General features: G+C 37.9%; 1 protein-coding gene across 5 annotated transcripts in view; it reads right to left on the bottom strand.

The window, feature by feature from the left end:
- Ac13E (Adenylyl cyclase 13E) overlaps positions 1 to 19,332 on the bottom strand; it is a 111,481-nt gene extending 92,149 nt beyond the window's left edge. For 3 of the 5 annotated variants that reach the window (XR_011394650.1, XM_053798037.2, XM_053798036.2), the window contains exons 1-4: positions 19,144 to 19,332; positions 10,354 to 10,606; positions 8,908 to 9,133; positions 1,526 to 1,663 (exon numbers count right to left, since the gene is read on the bottom strand). Coding sequence is in view for 4 of the 5 variants with exons in the window: in XM_053798037.2 (XP_053654012.1) it covers positions 1,526 to 1,663; positions 8,908 to 9,133; positions 10,354 to 10,541 (552 nt within the window). In the remaining variant the exon portion in view is untranslated. Of the gene's footprint in view, positions 1 to 1,525; positions 1,664 to 6,680; positions 6,755 to 8,907; positions 9,134 to 10,353; positions 10,607 to 19,143 lie in introns of those variants that run through there. The other 2 variants (XM_053798038.2, XM_053798039.2) reach the window with 2 other exon arrangements.
- Between the last annotated feature and the right edge of the window lie 1,602 nt (positions 19,333 to 20,934).

A 20,934-nucleotide genomic window follows, 5' to 3' on the forward strand; every position in this document is an offset into this window, starting at 1 on the left:
ATTCTTTTACTGCTTCTTCAACCTTTGTATTAAGAGATATTATTTGCTGGGTATGGCTATCTATGACTGTTTGGATGGTCTTGTCACAGTTAGTCATTCCTGGTGTTGATAACTTTTGTTCAAGACTGAGGATTATGTTCTCGAGTTGTGTCATCCTGGTGTCTTGTTTTGTTAGTGTCTCTCGAAGATTCATATTTTCAATAACTAAGGTGGAGATGCATGACTTTAGGGTATCTGGATCGTTGGTCATACCTGAGAGACTACTTGGTAGGTTGAATCCGGGGAAGAGAGGGGTGGATGGGCTGGTGGCAGCCATGTTTGTTGTTATTGTTGTGGTGTCGCCTTGAGCGGTGGTGAGTGGGGTGGTTGCTGGGCCGGCGTCCTCCTGGCTACACTTGTTGAACAGTTGATTTTTCGGTGTTTTCTTGCTGGCCTTGGTGCTGTTTCCTCTTAGATTGCGCCTCATAATACTACAGGAATTGTTGTAGTTAAGAAGAAGTTGTAGTTATACAAAGCTTAGGGTTACGTTGTTCGGCTGGCAGCGGGGTGTTGCTTTTGGTTTGTGGGCAGTCTTCCTTTGATCTCTATTATTTTCGATTTGTATGTTTCACTGTTGGTAATCTTTGGTCATTCTGGGTGCTACGTTGGGTAGTGCAGTTTTGCTTGTAACTAGGTCATCATAGGAGCATTGGTGGCTCTGATAGTTGGAAAAAAGTACGGAGCTTGGAGGTCGCTGCTGCCGCTGCCACTGCCGAAGAAGGCTTTAATTCGCTTTACAGTGATTTCTGCTGTATGGCAATAGATGGAACCTAACCTGCTGTTTAAGTGGCACCATCCTGTGCCTTTCACCATCCTTTCTACAGTTATAAAACTAATTATCATTATTAAATATCTATTCTCAATATAAGTGTGAAAGATCCAGAGCAACCTTAAACACTGTCACCAACCTCAACAATAACTACATTATCAAAGATAAAATATTTACAAATAAAATGCTAGGAGCAAGGAGCTAGTAACACCTTCTCTTGTATATATTACTAAATGCTGGGAGCAAGAGGTTAGTAACATATTTTTCTGGATAAATTACTAAACATAAAAAGAAAACTTTACGGTTTTTCTTCTTTTTCGGGTCACACTGCCTGGGTGGGAGACGGCCAGTACATTAAAAAAAAAAAAATAAGTGCAAGACTTTGCGATTTTTTTTTTTTTTTTTAACAAGTCGGCCGTCTCCCACCGAGGCAGGGTGACCCAAAAAAGAAAGAAAATCCCCAAAAAGAAAATACTTTCATCATCATTCAACACTTTCACCACACTCACACATTATCACTTTTTTTGCAGAGGTGCTCAGAATACAACAGTTTAGAAGCATACACATATAAAGGTACACAACATATCCCTCCAAACTGCCAGTATCCCAAACCCCTCTCTTTAAAGTGCAGGCATTGTACTTCCCATTTCCAGGACTCATTAATCAAGAAGTAAAAAAGTGTACTATGATAAAACATCGAGAATATAAAATACTTACTTCAATGCACATGGCAAACATAGCCACCGGTGTGAGATCAGGAGAGTCATCTGGTGAGGACCGGTACAGTGAATATGGCAGAAGACTCACTAACATCAACAAGACAGTCATCACTACAGACACAACTACTTGATGACTCTGTTAGAAGAACAATCATTATCCTAAGACAAGAATATCATTCAGGTGAATATGACAATCTTAAATTAATGAAAAATTAATAAGAACCACTAGTTTAACCTTACTACCTGCAACAAACTTCTTCCCAAGGATTATTATTATTATTAATATAGTCATGGACAGTATTAAACCCACAAGGAACATTAATCGCTGCATGGAAGAGTTGAAAAGAGATGGTTACGGGTTGAGACATGGAAGAATGATGGTCAGGGCATCAGCAGAGAGGATGGATGGGTCACAGTTAATGTACCAGCTGCATATAAGACATTATAGAGTACTATCTGCATTAAGAGCGGGACTGTCAGAAGAGGAACTACAACATGTGTATCAGGGCACCATGCATTCTAAACTTTGACTTGAATTAATTTAACATCCAGTTAAATTAATTTAACGTCTAGTTAGGTTAATTTAACTTCTACTTATATTAATTTAAAATCTACTTGCCAACTCTTACTTATCTCTCACTTGCAACTACGTCTGATGAATAAAAAATATTATTTTTTTACATATGAAAAATTCAAATTTAAAAACTGATGAGACAATAATGAGTAAGAAAGCCACCTGTATGATTATTTATAATTTTTTGTATGATTATTTATTGATGATTCACTGTATGATTATTCATTTATGGTCATGCATGTGTGATTATATATCTGCAGTCACAGGGTGGGAGGGGGAAGGGAAGGGAGGGGGAAGGGATGGGGAGGAGGAGAATATGCCTGGAGTATATATGGAGGGGGTTTCAGGGATCAACACCCCTGCAGCCCGGTCTATGACCAGGCCTCATGGTGGATCAGGGCCTGATCAAACAGGCTGTTACTGTTGGCTGCATGTGAACCGATGTACGAGCCACAGCCCGGCTGGTCAGGTACTGACTAAGTGTCTGTTCAGCGCCTTCTTCAAGACAGCCAGGGGTCTATTGGTAATTCCCCTTATGTATGCTGGGAGGCAACTGAACAGTCTTGGGCCCCTGACATTTATTGTATTGTCTCTTAGTGCACTCATGATGCCCCTGCTTTTCACTGGGGGAATGTTGCATCTCCTGCCGAGTCTTTTGCTTTTGTAGGAAGTGATTTCCATGTGCAAATTTGGGACTAGTTCCTCGAGGATTGTCCAAGTGTATATTAACACGTATATTTCTCACCTGCATTCCAGGGAGTACAAATCAAGGGGCTTCAACCATTTCCAGAAATTTAGGTGCTTTATCGTACTTATACGTGCTGTGAAAGTTATCTGTACATTCTCCAGGTTTGCAATTTCACCTGCCTTGAAAGGGGCCATTAATGTACAGCAATATTACCCAGGGGGCAAGAGAAGGGGTAAGGGAAGGGAAGGGGAGGGGGAACGGAAGGGGAGGGAAGGCAGAGATCCGCTCACAGTGTCACATCTTCAGTAAACACTAACACACCATATGTATAAACAGTCTCTCCTCACTTAACGACGGAGTTCCTTTCTTAAGGCCACATCGTTAAACGAATTCATCGCTAAGTGAGGAGCATACGTACTGATATTGTTTTAAAGTCACCGTTTCACCATATATAACACTTCTGGTACATTTTTAAATGTTTATACAGTAGTGTACTGTATACTGAAATAAATATAATAGAGGAAATCAGCTTTAATACGTATTATTTAGGTATGAATACTGGTCAGAGAGCCCGTCGTAAGTCTGAGGCGTCAGTAAACGAGTACATCACTAAATGAGGAGAGGCTGTATATTATACTGGTTTCCAGTGCTTGTAACACTACCTCCTCTTACATTGTATTTCAGTAATAGGCCTCTTATACTTTTGTATAGAAAGATTTATTATACATTTTGTCACTCCTTTTAACCACTGAGGTTGCCAAAAAATTCTGTATTATGCATTTTATTTATTCTCTCTTTTTTTTGTAAAGAAAACATACAGCTGTCCCTCCATATCGAAGCCGTACCATGGATACCCGAAACCCAAGACAGTAGCAAACCCTATAAGTCATTTTTCGTTACATACATACCTATGATAAAGTTTAATTAATATTTTTTTTTTTTTATTATTATCACACTGGCCGATTCCCACCAAGGCAGGGTGGCCCAAAAAAGAAAAACTTTCACCATCATTAATTAATAAATTATGCATAATAAGTAGAGAATTATCACTTCTTCATTGAAGAACTGTTATCAAAACTACATCTGTGCATAGGTGCCATTAAGCAAAATTTAGGCTTATTTTTGGGCCAGGGTAAACTGTGGAAACCAAACTTTTGATATGGAGGCTCTACTGTAATTATATATTTTTGTCACATTTGTTTTACCATTGATGGTACCACGAAATTTTTTTTATTAATTTTCTCTTTTTTTTATGATATTATGCACAGTTAAATTTCATCTTTCCACCTGTCAATCAATGAGGGCATCTTTGTTCTTATATCAATTATATCTCAGGTTCAGGAAAAATTTTAAAAAGATTAAAGATTAAAGATTTTATTTCTTTGTAAAAGTTACAATGTGTAATTACAATTTTGATTTGTTAAGTACAAAGAAAGCCAATATCATGCCGGGGCATTTCGGGCAGACTAATCCTAATACATAATAAATACTTAAGTCTAGACAAGATACGAATGGTTAACTTTTTAATAAATCTTTATCTTAATACTAATGCGAGGTAGTCAGGCTGGAGGCTTATAAGAATAATAATCTTGAAGTTGCATGTATTATGTACCCAAGTGCCCCATGACCTGGTGGCTAAAGCTCTCGCATCACACAGCAAGGGTCTGGGTTCGATTCCCAGTGAGGGTAGAAACACTGGGCATATTTCTTTACACTGGATGTCTAAGTTCACCCATCAGTGAAATGGTTATCTGGGTGTTAGTCGACTGGTATGGGTCGCATCCTGGAACAAAACTGACCAAATTTGCGGGAAATGCCCTGCATAACAAGCGGCTTTCTATATAGCAGTATGTCACTGATGTCAGCTAGGCCTGTATACCTTGTACAAGTACCTGTAGTAAATAAAGATATTATTATATTATTACATGCGGTGATAAAGCATGAAGGTCGCTCAGTGTAAGCAGTAATGGAGGCTTGGTCCTCTCTCTTAATAACACGATAAACAAGATTTAAAAGCTTCTCTCTTAATTACTTCTCTTTATCCACAGGATATTAACTAACCCCTTTCATTGTCCAGATATCTGATCTGAGAACTGCTCTTAGTCTCCAAGAATCCCCCCCCCCCAAAAAAAAAAAAAAAAAAATTAGTTTTTCGTATGAAATGGTAGAGAATCTTTTTCACAAGGTAATGAAACTGAAAGTACAAAATTTGATGAAAAACTGACGAAATTATGCTCTCGTGAATTTTGCCAAATCAGCGATATTTACATATTGGTGATTTTGTCCACTTTGAGTCCTATTTTAGGCCAAATACATTGTTCCAATAGACCAATTCTTAACTATTTTGCAAGTATGTCTTCCATTTTATCAACTGAGCACTAGAAACTGCCCAATTGACTATTTCAACCACCCAGTAAAGTGATCAGAAATTGGTAATTTTGCCAATGTCATACAAATTTCAAAATATTCCAATTTCTATTTTAAAATAGGGTCCAGAATAAACGATGCAGGCATTCCAGGCACTAAAATAGCATTTCCTTTGTTCATTAGTTATATTCCCAAGCTTTACACATGAATTCTATTTTGAATTTTTATTCACGCAAAAAATTGAGAATTTACTTTTAAGCAATATTGTAATAATTGTATAAATAATATCAGTGCATTTGTGAATGTATCTTAGACCCACTAGTTGACATGTATTGGACACGTGATGTGATTTGTTTACTCTTAAACATCAGAAATAATCAAACATTTCTGCTGCTCTGAGTTCAATTTCAAGCTATTTTTAATGCAGAAACCAATGAAAATTATCTTTATATCTGTAATATATCTTCCATTCTATCAAATAAGACCAAGAAACTAAGACTACATCCATAAAAACCACACAAAAGTACACTGCAAAATCGCTATTTTAAACCAAAAACACAGTTGCATTTTTTTTCATTTTGCACTGAGTGCTGCAGGATATTTTTCATACAGTGCACACTCACCGCACAGACCCATTTTCTCATATACATGTATAGGCCTAAATTTACCGCTCGCAGCTTATCTGTGTTACTACAGTAGTACAGTACGGATGGCGAAGTGGCTATACACGAGAGGAAAAGAATAATTCCTTCATAAGGCACGTGTGTCGTACAAGGGAACTAAAATGCTGGGAGCAAGGTGCTGGTAACCCCATAAAGCACAGCTCCTGGCCCCACTGTTTACCTCTAATAAACTGGCATATGAGCCGTCTTCAGTATAAGTACTACTTCTTTATAATTACATTTTTTATTACATATTTGTAATTACAGTAGTAGAAATATGCTGGTGGTGTAGCATCTAGTCATAATTGTACATTACATATATTATTGCAAGTGAGAACAAACTATTACAAAAAGGACATCTGTTGACAAAGTTTTGAACTGACGGAAAGAACGCTAGCACTTCACACGTTAAATACACGTCAAACACAGCAATGATATGAGACATTATTATCAACCATGAGGCAGAGTCAACATCCAAGTATAGTATAGGAGTACAGTAATGTATATTACAGTACAGTAATGTATAGTACTAGAAGTACAGTAATGTATAGTACAGGAGTACAGTAATGTAGTGGCAGAGTACAGTAATACGTATATAGTACAGGAGTACAGTAATTTACAGTATAGTACTGTACTTTTCTACTTGCAGCTCCAGCATTGGCAGCACAACTTACAGAGATAACAAGGACCAAGGGAGACATAACAACAACATACAAAATACTAAAAAGACTAGAGAGAGTGGAAAGGGATAGTGTTTGAGAGGAGAAAAAGGTCATACGTAGACACAGTTAAAGAGACAGACAAGTCACAGAGATGTCAGGAAATATTCTTCAACCTAAGGGCGATTACAGAGTGGAATGACCTGGATGAAGAAGTGACGGAAGCAGACTCCCACGAGGCAGTTAAGAGGCAGGGCCAGGAGCTGAGACTCAACCCCTGCAATCACAAATAAGCAAACACAGGAAATGATGCAGTCAAACATGAGCTGAGGTCATTTTCGACAGATTATTTCCATGGTCCAAGATGTGTGAGGTCAAACACGTACAAGACCAGTGTGAGCCTTACTCTAGCCTGGTTCATGACTGATAACAACACAGAAGAGAATACTTAAAGCTACCAGAGTTTCCTGAACACTTACACAGTCTTGTGCCAGATATTATAACATATACACCACTTGTCTTGTCTATTATGTTTCTGAATGTTGGTAGAGTGAATGTGAGTGTAATCGGTTAACATTAACAAAGTGAATGTGGGTGTCATCTTAACATTAACAAAGTGAATGTTGGTAGAGTGAATGTGGGTGTTATCTTATCATTAACCCCTAAACGGTCCAAACGTATATATACGTTCACTCGCGTAGCGCCCCAAATTTTTTGAGAAAAAAAAAAAATAGTTTTTTTAATAGGAAAAAAGAGCATATGGTACCCAGGGGTCCCCAATTATTTTAATATGGTGCACAGTGAGTGCGCACACCCATTCTCTCATGTCTAGGCGACTCAGGCTTATCGTGGCAATGTTGAATGAACGACAAATAAAACATATATACAGTGGACCCCTGACATTCGATATTAATCCGTTCCTGAGAGCCATCGAATGTCGAAAATATCGAAAGTCAAATTAATTTTCCCCATAAGAAATAATGGAAATCAAATTAATCCGTGCAAGACACCCAAAGTATGAAAAAAAAAAAATTCCACATGAAATATTAAGTTTAATGCAATAGAATAATTACAATAACAACAATAACAATAAAGTTAATAACAATAGAATAATTGACACTTACCTTTAATGAAGATCTGGTGATGATTGATGGGATGGGAGGAGGGCAGAGTGTGGATGGTGTTAGTGTTTAGAAGGGGAATCCCCTTCCATTAGGACTTGAACTGGCAGCCTCACCATGCCTTACCACACTGTGTATGCCACTACGATTCTTAAATCTTTCAAACCAACCTTTGCTGGCCTTAAATTCACTCACATCACCACTAGTTGCAGGCAATTTCTTTACCAAATCAGCATGCACTCCGACACACGCACTCCACTTTCGTACTTTGCAATTATCTCTTTCTTCATTTCAATAGTCATTAGCACCTTTTTTCTCGAAGGGTTGGTACTAGAAGCTTTCTTGGTGCCCATGGTTACTTATTTTGCAGAAACAAGCACCAAAAACAGTGATAATATGGATAATATGGAATGTACCGAATGTATCCTTAGATGCGCGCACACTGGCTGGATTGTAAACACTGGCACACACTGGGCAGTTCAGGCCACATGTGGACACGTCTTGTACGAATCGTATTGAATGTCAGGTTTTCCATCGAATGTCGAGGCGAAATTTTTGCGTTAAAATGCATCGAATGTCAGGGGTCCACTGTATACGTTTGGGGCGCTACGCAAGAGAACGTATATACATATATGTTTGAACCGTTTAGGGGTTAATAAAGTGAATGTTGGTAGAGCGAATATGGGTGTAATCTTAACATTAACAATCAGTTATTTTAACCAATGCCAGGTCTTGATCACTGTGAATAATAACTACCAGCCAGGTCTTGATCACTGTGAATAATGAATACCTTGGAATGGTCAAATTATTCAAATTCACACTATTCAAATTATATGTAATTTTTGCACGAGTTGAAGAGTTTTGGCAAAAACTAGCATAAATTAATTTTGCACTGACTGAACTTGCATGAATCAAGACCTAACTGTATATAGACAATTTTAACACACAAAACTGAGCGTTACTGTGGTACCAGTGATTTGTAAATTTTAATGCTAACTCTGATAACAACAAAAATTGGTGCCAGAAATGGCTATCAGGATACTGCAAAGTCCACTTTTAAAACTAATATTTATTTTAAAACCATCCAAAATATTCTAAGTTCAAAAAACAATGCAAATCATCTGTACAGTTGATTTAAAATTTATATTTGAATTGTATTAATAAAAAGATTTTCAGTATATTATATACTACTAGCAAAAAGGAAGTATGGTAAATGAATGAAATACTGAATAAAAATAAAATGAAACGTGTAAACTCATATGGTACCCTAAGCAGAGATAAACAACTACGTTGTGAGGTAAATACCAACCTTGTAGCTCTGTGATCGAGAGTAAATATACAGAGAGACCGAAGCAATGGCAAACGTCACGGCAACAGCCAAGCACGATGTCCAATGAGTAGTCTGCAAGACTGACCAATAAACTGCCCAGGTTACAGTGCTCACAAATATGTATATAAGAGCATATTGGAACCTCAGAGTTAGTGTCGACAATGATGACTGCCGATACTGTCCCTCAAGGATGTCACTGTCAAATCTGAAAGAGAGAATATTATCATCAGTACACTTCTGAAACATGTGGAAATCTTTAGTGTGGAAATGTTTCACCAACAAGTGGCTTCTTCAGTCAGATACAGAGATGTATGGTGGAAGATGAGAAGGAGTTTGAGGTAATCAGTCCCTCAACTCAGCCTGGAGTCGATGTACTCAGTCCATCAACTAGTTGGTAGTCACCAACCAAAGGTTGTTGTCTACCAACCTACTACCTCACATAATACCTCCCTGTAAGGTTGTTGTCCAACAACTTACTACCTCACATAATACCTCCCTCAGAGATTGTTGTCTACCTTCCTACCTACCTACATCAATACACAAAGGTGGTGACCCCAAAAATGTAAACAACTTTAGGCCAATATCAAATGTGCCTTCACTTTTCAAAAACTTCAAGAAGCTTATACACAAAAGGTTATACCCCTTCATTACATCACATAAGCACAAATGATGCAATAATAAAAATGCTAGACCTACTTTACAAAGCATTTGCAACAACTAATACTCCCTTGGACTCTCTATCGACCTTAAGAAAGCTTTTGATACAGTAGACCACAGCATCCTTCTCCTCAATCTTGATCATTATGGAATAAGAGGCCATACACTTGCATATATCAAGTCTTACCTTACTAATAGAAAGCAATACATCTCTATCAAGGACACAACCTCTTCAACAAGACCCCCAGATACTGGTGCACCACAGGGAAGCATTCTTGGCCCTCTGGTATAAGTAACTTACCCTGGTATACGTGGCTTACCCTGGTATAAGTGGCTTACCCTGGTATAAGTAACTTACCCTGGTATAAGTAACATATTTGGCATAAGTAACATACCTGGTGTAACATACCTGGTATAAATAACATACCTGGTATTAGTAACATACCTGGTATTAGTAACATACCTGGTATAAGTAACATACCTGGTATAAATAATATACCTGGTATAGGTAACATACCTGGTATTAGTAACATACCCGGGGTCCCACCAGGTAGCGGAAGCAATATAATTAACATCCTTGGTATAAGTAACATACCTGGTATTAATAACATACCTGGTATTAGTAACATACCTGGGGTCCCACCAGGTAGGGGCAGCTCTCTCAAAGAGGACAAGACAGCAATATAATTAACATACCTGGTATAAGTAACATACTTGGTATTAGTAACACACCTGGTATTAGTAACATACCTCATATAAGTAACATACCTGGGATCCCACCAGGTAGGGGCAGCTCTCTCAAAGAGGACAGGACAGCAAGAGTTACGCTGGTGAGAGGCCAACATCAGAGCGTGCAGGTGAGGAGTGAGAGACAATCTGATAGCTTCCTCTTCCTCCATTATCTCCTTCTCATCCCTTCCTCTTCCTCCTTCTTGCCCTCCACCACCAGATACCATTCTTCTTATCTCTACTTATTCTTCACTGAAAAATTCTGAAGGAAGGTCAACCACGTATGTAGTTTCTGAAATAAAAATGAAACGCCGTAAACCAAGGTTTGAATTAAGTTTATGCAGGTATACCTGCTTAATACGGGTATACCTGGTTAATATAAGTAAAACTTGCTAATACAGGTATACCTTGCTAATATGGGAGAGAGATTATGAGATTAAAGTTGCAAAGGAATCGAAGACTAACCCATACAGAAGAAACATTAGGGACAAGATAGGCCCACTCATAAGTTATTCAGGTCAGCTCACTGACAGTGGTAAGGAAATGTGTAGAATTTTTAACACTTATTTCCTCTCAGTTTTACACAGGAAGATAGTAGTGATATTCCAGATATAATAAATTATGTAGAAGAGAAAGATAATAAACTATGCACGATTAGGGTCACAAGTGACATGGTCCTTAGACAAATAGATAAATTAAAACCTAACAAATCCCCGGGCCCTGATGAACTGTATGCAAGGGTTCTAAAAGAATGTAAAGAGGAGCTTAGCAAACCTTCGGCTAATCTTCTAAACATATCACTTCAAACTGGCATAGTGCCAGGTAAGTGGAAAATGGCAAATGTGATACCTATTGAACTATAGACCAATAAGCCTAACCTGTATAGTAGGAAAATTTATGGAATCAATAACTTCTGAGGCAATTTGTAGCCATCTTGAAAAAGCATAAATTGATCAATGAATCTCAGCATGGTTTTACAAAAGAGCATTCCTGCCTTACAAATTCATTAATTTTTTTCACTAAGGTATTTGAGGAGGTAGATCATGGTAATGAATACGATACTGTGTATATGGACTTCAGTAAGGCTTTTGATAGAGTCCCACATCAGAGACTATTGAGGAAAATTAAGGCACACAGAATAGGAGAAGAAATTTTTTCCTGGACAGAGGTGTGGTTGACAGATAGGCAGCAGAGTGTGCATAAATGGGGAGAAATCAGAGTAAGGAAGAGTCACAAGCAGTGTTCCACAAGGGTCAGTGCTGGGCCCCTTGTTGTTTACAATCTACATAAATGACATAGATGAGGGAACAAATAGCGACATAAGCAAGTTTGCCGATGACACCAACCTAGGCCATCGAATTCATTATGACGAGGACACCTGAGCACCCCAAGAAGATTTGAATAGACTGATGCAGTGGTTGGAGAAGTGGCAGATGCAGTTTAATATAGGCAAGTGCAAAGTTCTAAACATTGGACAGGAAAATAACCATGCCACATATAAACTAAATAAGGTAGATCTTAATATTACTGATTGCAAAAAGGATTTGGGAGTTCTGGTTAGCAGTAATCTAAAACGAAGACTACAGTGCATAAGTGTTTGCAATAAAGCAAACAGAATCCTTGGCTTCATATCAGAAGTATAAATAATAGGAGTCCTCAGGTTGTTCTTCAACTCTATACATCCATGGTTAGGCCTCATTTAGATTATGCTGCACAGTTTTGGTCACTGTATTACAGAATGGATATAAATGCACTGGAAAACATACAAAGGAGGATGATAAAGTTGATTCCATGCATCAGAAATCTTCCCTATGAGGATAGACTGAGGCCCTGAATCTGCACTCTCTAGAAAGGCATAGAATTAGGGAGGATATGATTGAGGTGTATAAATGGAAAACTGGAATAAATAAAGGGATGTAAATAGTGTTCTGAAAATATCTAGCCAAGACAGGACTCGCAGCAATAATAACAATAATAATATAATAGATTTTTATTTTAGCATGATACACATTTGTACACAGAAGTATAACAACTGGGTGAACATGCCAAAAGCCCCTTCATATGCAGAGCATTTCAGGCAAACTTAAGACTAACTTAAGATTAATAGGGCAATACATTGTTGTAATTTGTACATATGGTCATTAGGTGAGTTACAATGAACACAAGTAAACTGAATATTCTATTAGTTCAAGCTATATGACTTTCGTAAGTTAGGTAGAGAAGAATTAGCTTTGATATACAGTGGACCCTCGAGTTTCGGCAGCCTCGACTTTCATGAAATTCGACCTTCGGTGAGTTTTTTTTGGAAAAATTTGGCCTCGAGTTTCGTGAAAACACTCGTGTTTCGGCGACCGTCCGGTACCCGTCCGCCCGTCACCGCGCACACAAAGCCAGTCTCCCACGCCATTCTCGCTCAGTGTGCCATTGTTTACCAACACGTGACCATCACCCCACAGGTTCATACAATACATTTCATAATAATCCATTGTTTTTTGTGCTTGCAACTGCTAAATAAGTCATCATGGACCCAAGGAAAGCTAGTGCAAGCCCTTTGGCAAATAAAGTGAGTGACGGGGATGTGGAAGAGTTGGTGGAGGACCACAGGGAAGAGCTAACCACTGACGAACTGCAAGAGCTTCAACTGGAACAGCATCAGACCACAGCCGAGGAACTTGCTTCAGAGGAGGAGGAAGAGAGAGTGGATGAGGTGCCTTCTTCAGTGATTAAGGACATGTGTGGAATGAGCTGCAAAGTTTTGTTGAAAAGTATCACCCTAACCAAGCTGAAACAAGCCATATCTGCAACATGTACAATGACAGTGTTGTGTCCCACTTCAGGGAAATCTTAAAGAAATGCCAGAAAAAGACCTTTATGGATAGATATTTTGTGCGCCAGGGGTCCAGTGACTCAAGTTGTTCCCAGTGGCATTAAAAGAAGAAGGGAAGTAACCCCAGATAAGGACTTGCTACCTAAAGTCCTAATGGAAGGAGATTCTCCTTACAAACAAGAGTGTACACCTTCCTCCTATCACCTCCTCCCATCTTCCATCCACCCAGAAGTCTTCAGTAAAGGTAAGTGTAATGTTAAATTATTTATTTTAAATGCATGTACTTGATTTCTGATTGTTTTCATTATGTAAATCTTTATTTAATTTGAAAAAAAAAAAAAGATTTTATTTTAATATTTTTGGGTGTCTGGAACGGATTAGTTTTTTTATTATTTTATTAACACACTGGCCGATTCCCACCAAGGCAGGGTGGCCTGAAAAAGAAAAACTTTCACCATCATTCACTCCATCACTGTCTTGCCAGAAGGGTGCTTTACACTACAGTTTTTAAACTGCAACATTAACACCCCTCCTTCAGAGTGCAGGCACTGTACTTCCCATCTCCAGGACTCAAGTCCGGCCTGCCGGTTTCCCTGAACCCCTTCATAAATGTTACTTTGTTCACACTCCAACAGCACATCAAGTATTAAAAACCATTTGTCTCCATTCACTCCTATCAAACACGCTCACGCATGCCTGCTGGAAGTCCAAGCCCCTTGCACACAAAACCTCCTTTACCTCCTCCCTCCAACCTTTCCTAGGCCAACCCCTACCCCGCCTTCCTTCCACTACAGACTGATACACTCTTGAAGTCACTCTGTTTTGCTCCATTCTCTCTGCATGTCCGAACCACCTCAACAACCCTTCCTCAGCCCTCTGGACAACAGTTTTGGTAATCCCGCACCTCCTCCTAACTTCCAAACTACGAATTCTCTGCATTATATTCACACCACACATTGCTCTCAGACATGACATCTCCACTGCCTCCAGCCTTCTCCTCGCTGCAACATTCATCACCCATGCTTCACACCCATATAAGAGCGTTGGTAAAACTATACTCTCATACATTCCCCTCTTTGCCTCCAAGGACAAAGTTCTTTGTCTCCACAGATTAGTTTTATTTCCATTATTTCTTATGGTGAAAATGGTTTCGAGTTTCGTGAATTTCGACCTTCGGCGGGCTCTCTGGAAAGGATTAATCATGAAACTCGGGGTCCACTGTATATAATAATACAGTATTACAACTGAGCACAATTTAAACCAATGAAGTTGAAACAATTTTAAGTTTGAGGAAGTGATTATAAAGTTAGGCAATCATCCAGCATAATTTACAATAATGAAATATGTATTGCAATTTAGCACAATTTAAAGTAATGAAATTGAAACAATTTTAAATTTGAAGTAAATAATCAAATAGTTGAGCAATCATAAATTGTTTAGGAGTTTTTGAGTAATTGGTAGGTGTTAAGTAAAGTATAGTGTTTGTCTGGTTAATTTCAGGTGATGAGGTGATTTCTAAGTAGGGCCTTAAATTGATTTGCAGACAGGAGCCCTTTAGTGTGGTCTGGCAATGAATTCCAGATCTTCAAGCCCTTTATGGGCATAGCATTTTTGCATAGGGAGAGATGGACACGAGGGATATCAAAGAGAGAGATTTGTGCCTTGTGTTATGCCGTGTGTGTTCTGTTGTAGATATCTGGAAGGAGTTTGAGAGGAGGGTTAATGTTGGAGTATAATATTCTGTGTGTGTAGTAGGCACAATAATAAGTATGGATGCTTTGCATATTAACCCTTTGACTGTCGCGGCCGTATATATACGTCTTACGAGGTACCGTGTTTGACGTATATATACTCATAAATTCTAGCGGCTTCAAATCAAGCAGGAGAAAGCTGGTAGGCCCACATGTGAGAGAATGGGTCTGTGTGGTCAGTGTTTACCTGGAGTTTACCTGGAGAGAGTTCCGGGGGTCAACGCCCCCGCGGCCCGGTCTGAGACCAGGCCTCCTGGTCTCACTCCTGGAGCACACAGTGCATAATGAGAAAAAAAAAACTCTGACCGTTTTTTTTAATTAAAATGCCGACTTTGTGGTCTATTTTCGTATAGTATTTATGGTTGTATTCTCGTTTTCTTGGTCTCATTTTATAGAATGGAAAACATATTATAGATATAGAGGTGATTTTGATTGATTTTACTATAAAAAGAACCTAGAAATGGAGCTCAAAGTAGAGGAAATGTTTGATTTTTGCCAATGTTCAAAAGTAAACAAATGATGCCAATTTCCAATAAATGTCCAACTAGCCATTCTAATATGCAGTCATGAATGGGTTGATGTTATTTATACAATTATTACAGTATTGCAGTAGTCTGCATAATAGTAAGTCTTCAATTTTTTGTTTGAATAAAAATTCAAAATAGAAAGCAAGAGTAATATCAGAGGGGCCTGGAGACATGACTGATGAGCAAAGAAAATGTTATTTTAGAGCCAGGAATGTCTGCATTGTTCATTCTGGACCTTATTTTGAAATTGTCATATTTTTTAGTTTTCATGAAATTGGCCAAATTGCAAATTTCTGACCACATTATTAGGTAGTTGAAATCGGTAAATGGGCAGTTTCTTGTACTCAATCGATAGAAAAAATGGAGTTCTAAAGAAATAGCTATGAGTTTGGGCAACTGGAACAATGGAATTAGCCGAAAATGGGGCTCAAAGTGGGCGAAATCGCCGATTTGTAAACAGCGCCGAGGTCACTAACTTTGCGAGAGCATAATTCCGTCAGTTTTCCATCAAATTTCGTTTGTTTGGCGTCATTACAATCGGGAAAAGATTCTCTATCATTTCATAAGAAAAAATATTTTTTTTTTTTTTTTAAATTTTGCGACACCAGGAGACACCTCAGGATTGGGGGTTGCGACAGTCAAAGGGTTAAACAAGGCTCTTAAAAAGCGGTGGAGTGTACTGTCTAATGCAGGAGTTGGTAATTAATCGCAGAGCAGCTTTTTGCTGGGTTCTTAAAGGTTAAAGGTGATTTTCTGCAGTTTAGCCCCGAGCCCCAATGGTATTAAGTTGGAAAAATCCAGATTCAGGAACGATACAGGAAAGCACTGGTTTGGTAATAGAGTTGTGGGTGAGTGGAACAAACTCCCGAGTACCGTCACAAGAGGCTAAAACCTTATGTAGTTTTAAAAATAGATTAGATAAATACATGAGTGGGTGTGGGTGGGTGTGAGTTGGACCTGACTAGACTCATGAAATTGTAATGCTACGATTGCAAACAAGCCATACCACGGGCGGGGATAGAACCCGCGGGTTCTATCCCCGCCCGTGGTATGGTTTGGACCTGACTAGCTTGTGTTACTAGGTCTGAAGCCGTGCTCCTTCTTTAAGTGAATGTGACCTGACCTGACTAGGCTGGGTCATTGCCTTAAGCCGGTAAGAGACTTGGACCTGCCTTGCATGGGCCAGTAGGCCTGCTGCAGTGTTCCTTCTTTTTTTTATGTTCTTAAATATATATATATATATATATATATATATATATATATATATATATATATATATATATATATATATATATATATATTTATTGAAAACATATTCCTAGCAATGAGAGTATATACCTAGTAATGAGAGCATATACCTAATAATGAGAGCATATGCCTAGTAATGAAAGTATATACCTAAAATTGAGAGTACATATATACCTAGTAATGAGTATGATACAGAGTAATGGTAGTGTATATACCGAGTAAAGGGAGAGTATACACCAATAAGAATATACATAGTACACAGTGGTGGTAGTGTATATACCTAGTAATGAAAATATATATAGTACACATAAAGCAGTGGTAGTGTATATACTTAGTAAATGTAGTGTATATACCTAGTAATGACAGTATAGCACACAAAGCAGTGGTAGTGTATATACCAAGTAGTGTATACACTAGTAAAGGGAGTGTATATACCTTATAATGGGAATGTATATACCTAATAATGGGAGTGTACATACCAAGCAATGATATACCTTGATAAAAACCTTATATATCTTTGACAGCATATATACTACACATAAAGCAGTGGTAGTATATATACTACAAATAAAGCAGTGGTAGTATATATACCTAGTAATAACAGTATATATACTACACAAAGCAGTGGTAGTATATATACCTAGTAATAAGAGTATATATACTACACATAAAGCAGTGGTAGTATATATACCTAGTAATAACAGTATATATACTACACATAAAGCAGTGGTAGTATATATACCTAGTAATAACAGTATATATACTACACAAAGCAGTGGTAGTATATATACCTAGTAATAACAGTATATATACTACACATAAAGCAGTGGTAGTATATATACCTAGTAATAACAGTATATACACTACAAATAAAGCAGTGGTAGTATATATACCTAGTAATGACAGTATATATGCTACACATAAAGCAGTGGTAGTATATATACCTAGTAATGACAGTATATACACAACACATAAAGCAGTGGTAGTATATATATTACACATAAAGCAGTGGTAGTATATATAACTAGTAATAACAGTATATATACAACACACAAAGCAGTGGTAATATATATACCTAGTAATGACAGTATATACACTACACATAAAGCAGTGGTAGTATATATACCTAGTAATAAGAGTATATATACTACACATAAAGCAGTGGTAGTAAATACACCTAGTAATAAGAGTATATATACTACACATAAAGCAGTGGTAGTAAATACACCTAGTAATAAGAGTATATATACTACACATAAAGCAGTGGTAGTATATATACCTAGTAATAAGAGTATATATACTACACATAAAGCAGTGGTAGTATATATACCTAGTAATAAGAGTATATATAATACACATAAAGCAGTGGTAGTATATATACCTAGTAATAAGAGTATATATACTACACATAAAGCAGTGGTAGTATATATACCTAGTAATAAGAGTATATATACTACACATAAAGCAGTGGTAGTATATATACCTAGTAATAAGAGTATATATACTACACATAAAGCAGTGGTAGTATATATACCTAGTAATAAGAGTATATATACTACACATAAAGCAGTGGTAGTATATATACCTAGTAATAAGAGTATATATACTACACATAAAGCAGTGGTAGTATATATACCTAGTAATAAGAGTATATATACTACACATAAAGCAGTGGTAGTATATATACCTAGTAATAACAGTATATATACTACACATAAAGCAGTGGTAGTATATATACCTAGTAATGACAGTATATATACTACACATAAAGCAGTGGTAGTATATATACCTAGTAATAACAGTATATATACTACACATAAAGCAATGGTATTATATATACCTAGTAATGACAGTATATACACTACACATAATGCATTGGTAGTATATATACCTAGTAATAACAGTAAATATACTACACATAATGTATATACACTACACATAGAGCAGTGGTAGTATATATACCTAGTGATGACAGTATATATACTACACATAAAGCAATGGTAGTATATATACCTAGTGATGACAGTATATATACTACACATAAAGCAGTGGTAGTATATATACCTAGTAATAACAGTATATATACTACACATAAAGCAATGGTAGTATATATACCTAGTGATGACAGTATATATACTACACATAAAGCTGTGGTAGTGTATATACCTAATAATGACAGTATATATACTACACATAAAGCTGTGGTTGTGTATATACCTAATAATGACAGTATATATACTACACATAAAGCTGTGGTAGTGTATATACCTAGTAATAAGGGTACATATTATACACAGAGGTATATATATACCGAGTAATACTGGTATATATAGCGCACATAAAGCCGTGGAAGAGGAAGTAATGTTAAGAGATAAGGGAGAGAGAGAGTTAGGTATGTTATCTTAGGTACTAAGATAGTGTAGGTACTAGGTACCAGGGTGGGGGTACACGCCCCCATCACCCCCACCATACTCACCTCCCATAATGGTAGTAATGGTGGCTGTAATAATGTTAAATAAGGTCACTGAGAGGCACTGTCTACGGCAGCCATTTTCCACTCCTTGTTATAGACTCGTTTTTACCTCTGATGAAATACCTCTCTTACCTCACTCTTTATTAGCTTATTTTACCATGATTTATTCTATTTCTGGGGCCTTGTCGTGCCTCTACTTCAAGCTGTGTACATTTTCTTCCATCCACAGCCCGAAATAATTTAATATATTAGTTTTAGGGTAAGAAATGTGTTGAAATGTTGACTGGTTCTCACCTGTCTTAGCTAACCTAACATTATATATATATATATATATATATATATATATATATATATATATATATATATATATATATATATATATATATATATATATATATATATATATATATATATATATATATAACATTGTCGTGCCTCTGCTTGAAGCTGTGTACTGTTTTGAAGGACAAGCATTAGTGAAGTACTAGCAGCAGTGAAGGACTAGCAGTAGTGAAGGACTAGCAACAGTGAAGGACTAGCAGCAGTGAAGGACTAGCAACAGTGAAGGACTAGCAGCAGTGAAGGACTAGCAGCAGTGAAGGACTAGCAACAGTGAAGGACTAGCAGCAGTGAAGGACTAGCAACAGTGAAGGACTAGCAGCAGTGAAGGACTAGCAGTAGTGAGGGACTAGCAGCAGTGAAGGACTAGCAGCAGTGAAGGACTAGCAACAGTGAAGGACTAGCAGCAGTGAAGGACTAGCAGCAGTGAAGGACTAGCAGCAGTGAAGGACTAGCAACAGTGAAGGACTAGCAGCAGTGAAGGACTAGCAGCAGTGAAGGACTAGCAGCAGTGAAGGACTAGCAACAGTGAAGGACTAGCAGCAGTGAAGGACTAGCAGCAGTGAAGGACTAGCAACAGTGAAGGACTAGCAACAGTGAAGGACTAGCAACAGTGAAGGACTAGCAACAGTGAAGGACTAGCAATAGTGAAGGACTAGCAACAGTGAAGGACTAGCAATAGTGAAGGACTAGCAATAGTGAAGGACTAGCAACAGTGAAGGACTAGCAATAGTGAAGGACTAGCAACAGTGAAGGACTAGCAACAGTGAAGGACTAGCAACAGTGAAGGACTGGCAATAGTGAAGGACTAGCAACAGTGAAGCACTAGCAACAGTGAAGGACTAACAACAGTGAAGGACTAGCAACAGTGAAGGACTAGCAACAGTGAAGGACTAGCAATAGCGAAGGACTAGCAACAGTGAAGGACTAGCAACAGTGAAGGACTAGCAACAGTGAAGGACTAGCAACAGTGAAGGACTAGCAACAGTGAAATACTAGCAACAGTGAAGGACTAGCAACAGTGAAGGACTAGCAACAGTGAAGGACTAGCAACAGTGAAATACTAGCAACAGTGAAGGACTAGCAACAGTGAAGGACTAACAACAGCAAAGGGCTAGCAACAGTGAAGGACTAGTGACAGTGAAGGACTAGCAACACTGAAGGACTGGCAACAGTGAAGGACTAGCAACAGTGAAGTACTAGCAACAGTGAAGGACTAGCAACAGTGAAGGACTAGCAGCAGTGAAGGACTAGAAATAGTGAAGGACTAGCAACAGTGAAGGACTAGCAATAGTGAAGGACTAGCAACAGCGAAGGACTATCAACAGTGAAGGACTAGCAACAGTGAAGGACTAGCAATAGTGAAGGACTAGCAACAGTGAAGGACTAGCAACAGTGAAGGACTAGCAGCAGTGAAGAACTAGCAACAATGAAGGACTAGCAGCAGTGAAGGAC

The sequence above is a fragment of the Cherax quadricarinatus genome, chromosome 93 (genome assembly GCF_038502225.1).
Source record: "Cherax quadricarinatus isolate ZL_2023a chromosome 93, ASM3850222v1, whole genome shotgun sequence".
Classification (NCBI taxonomy): domain Eukaryota; kingdom Metazoa; phylum Arthropoda; class Malacostraca; order Decapoda; family Parastacidae; genus Cherax; species Cherax quadricarinatus.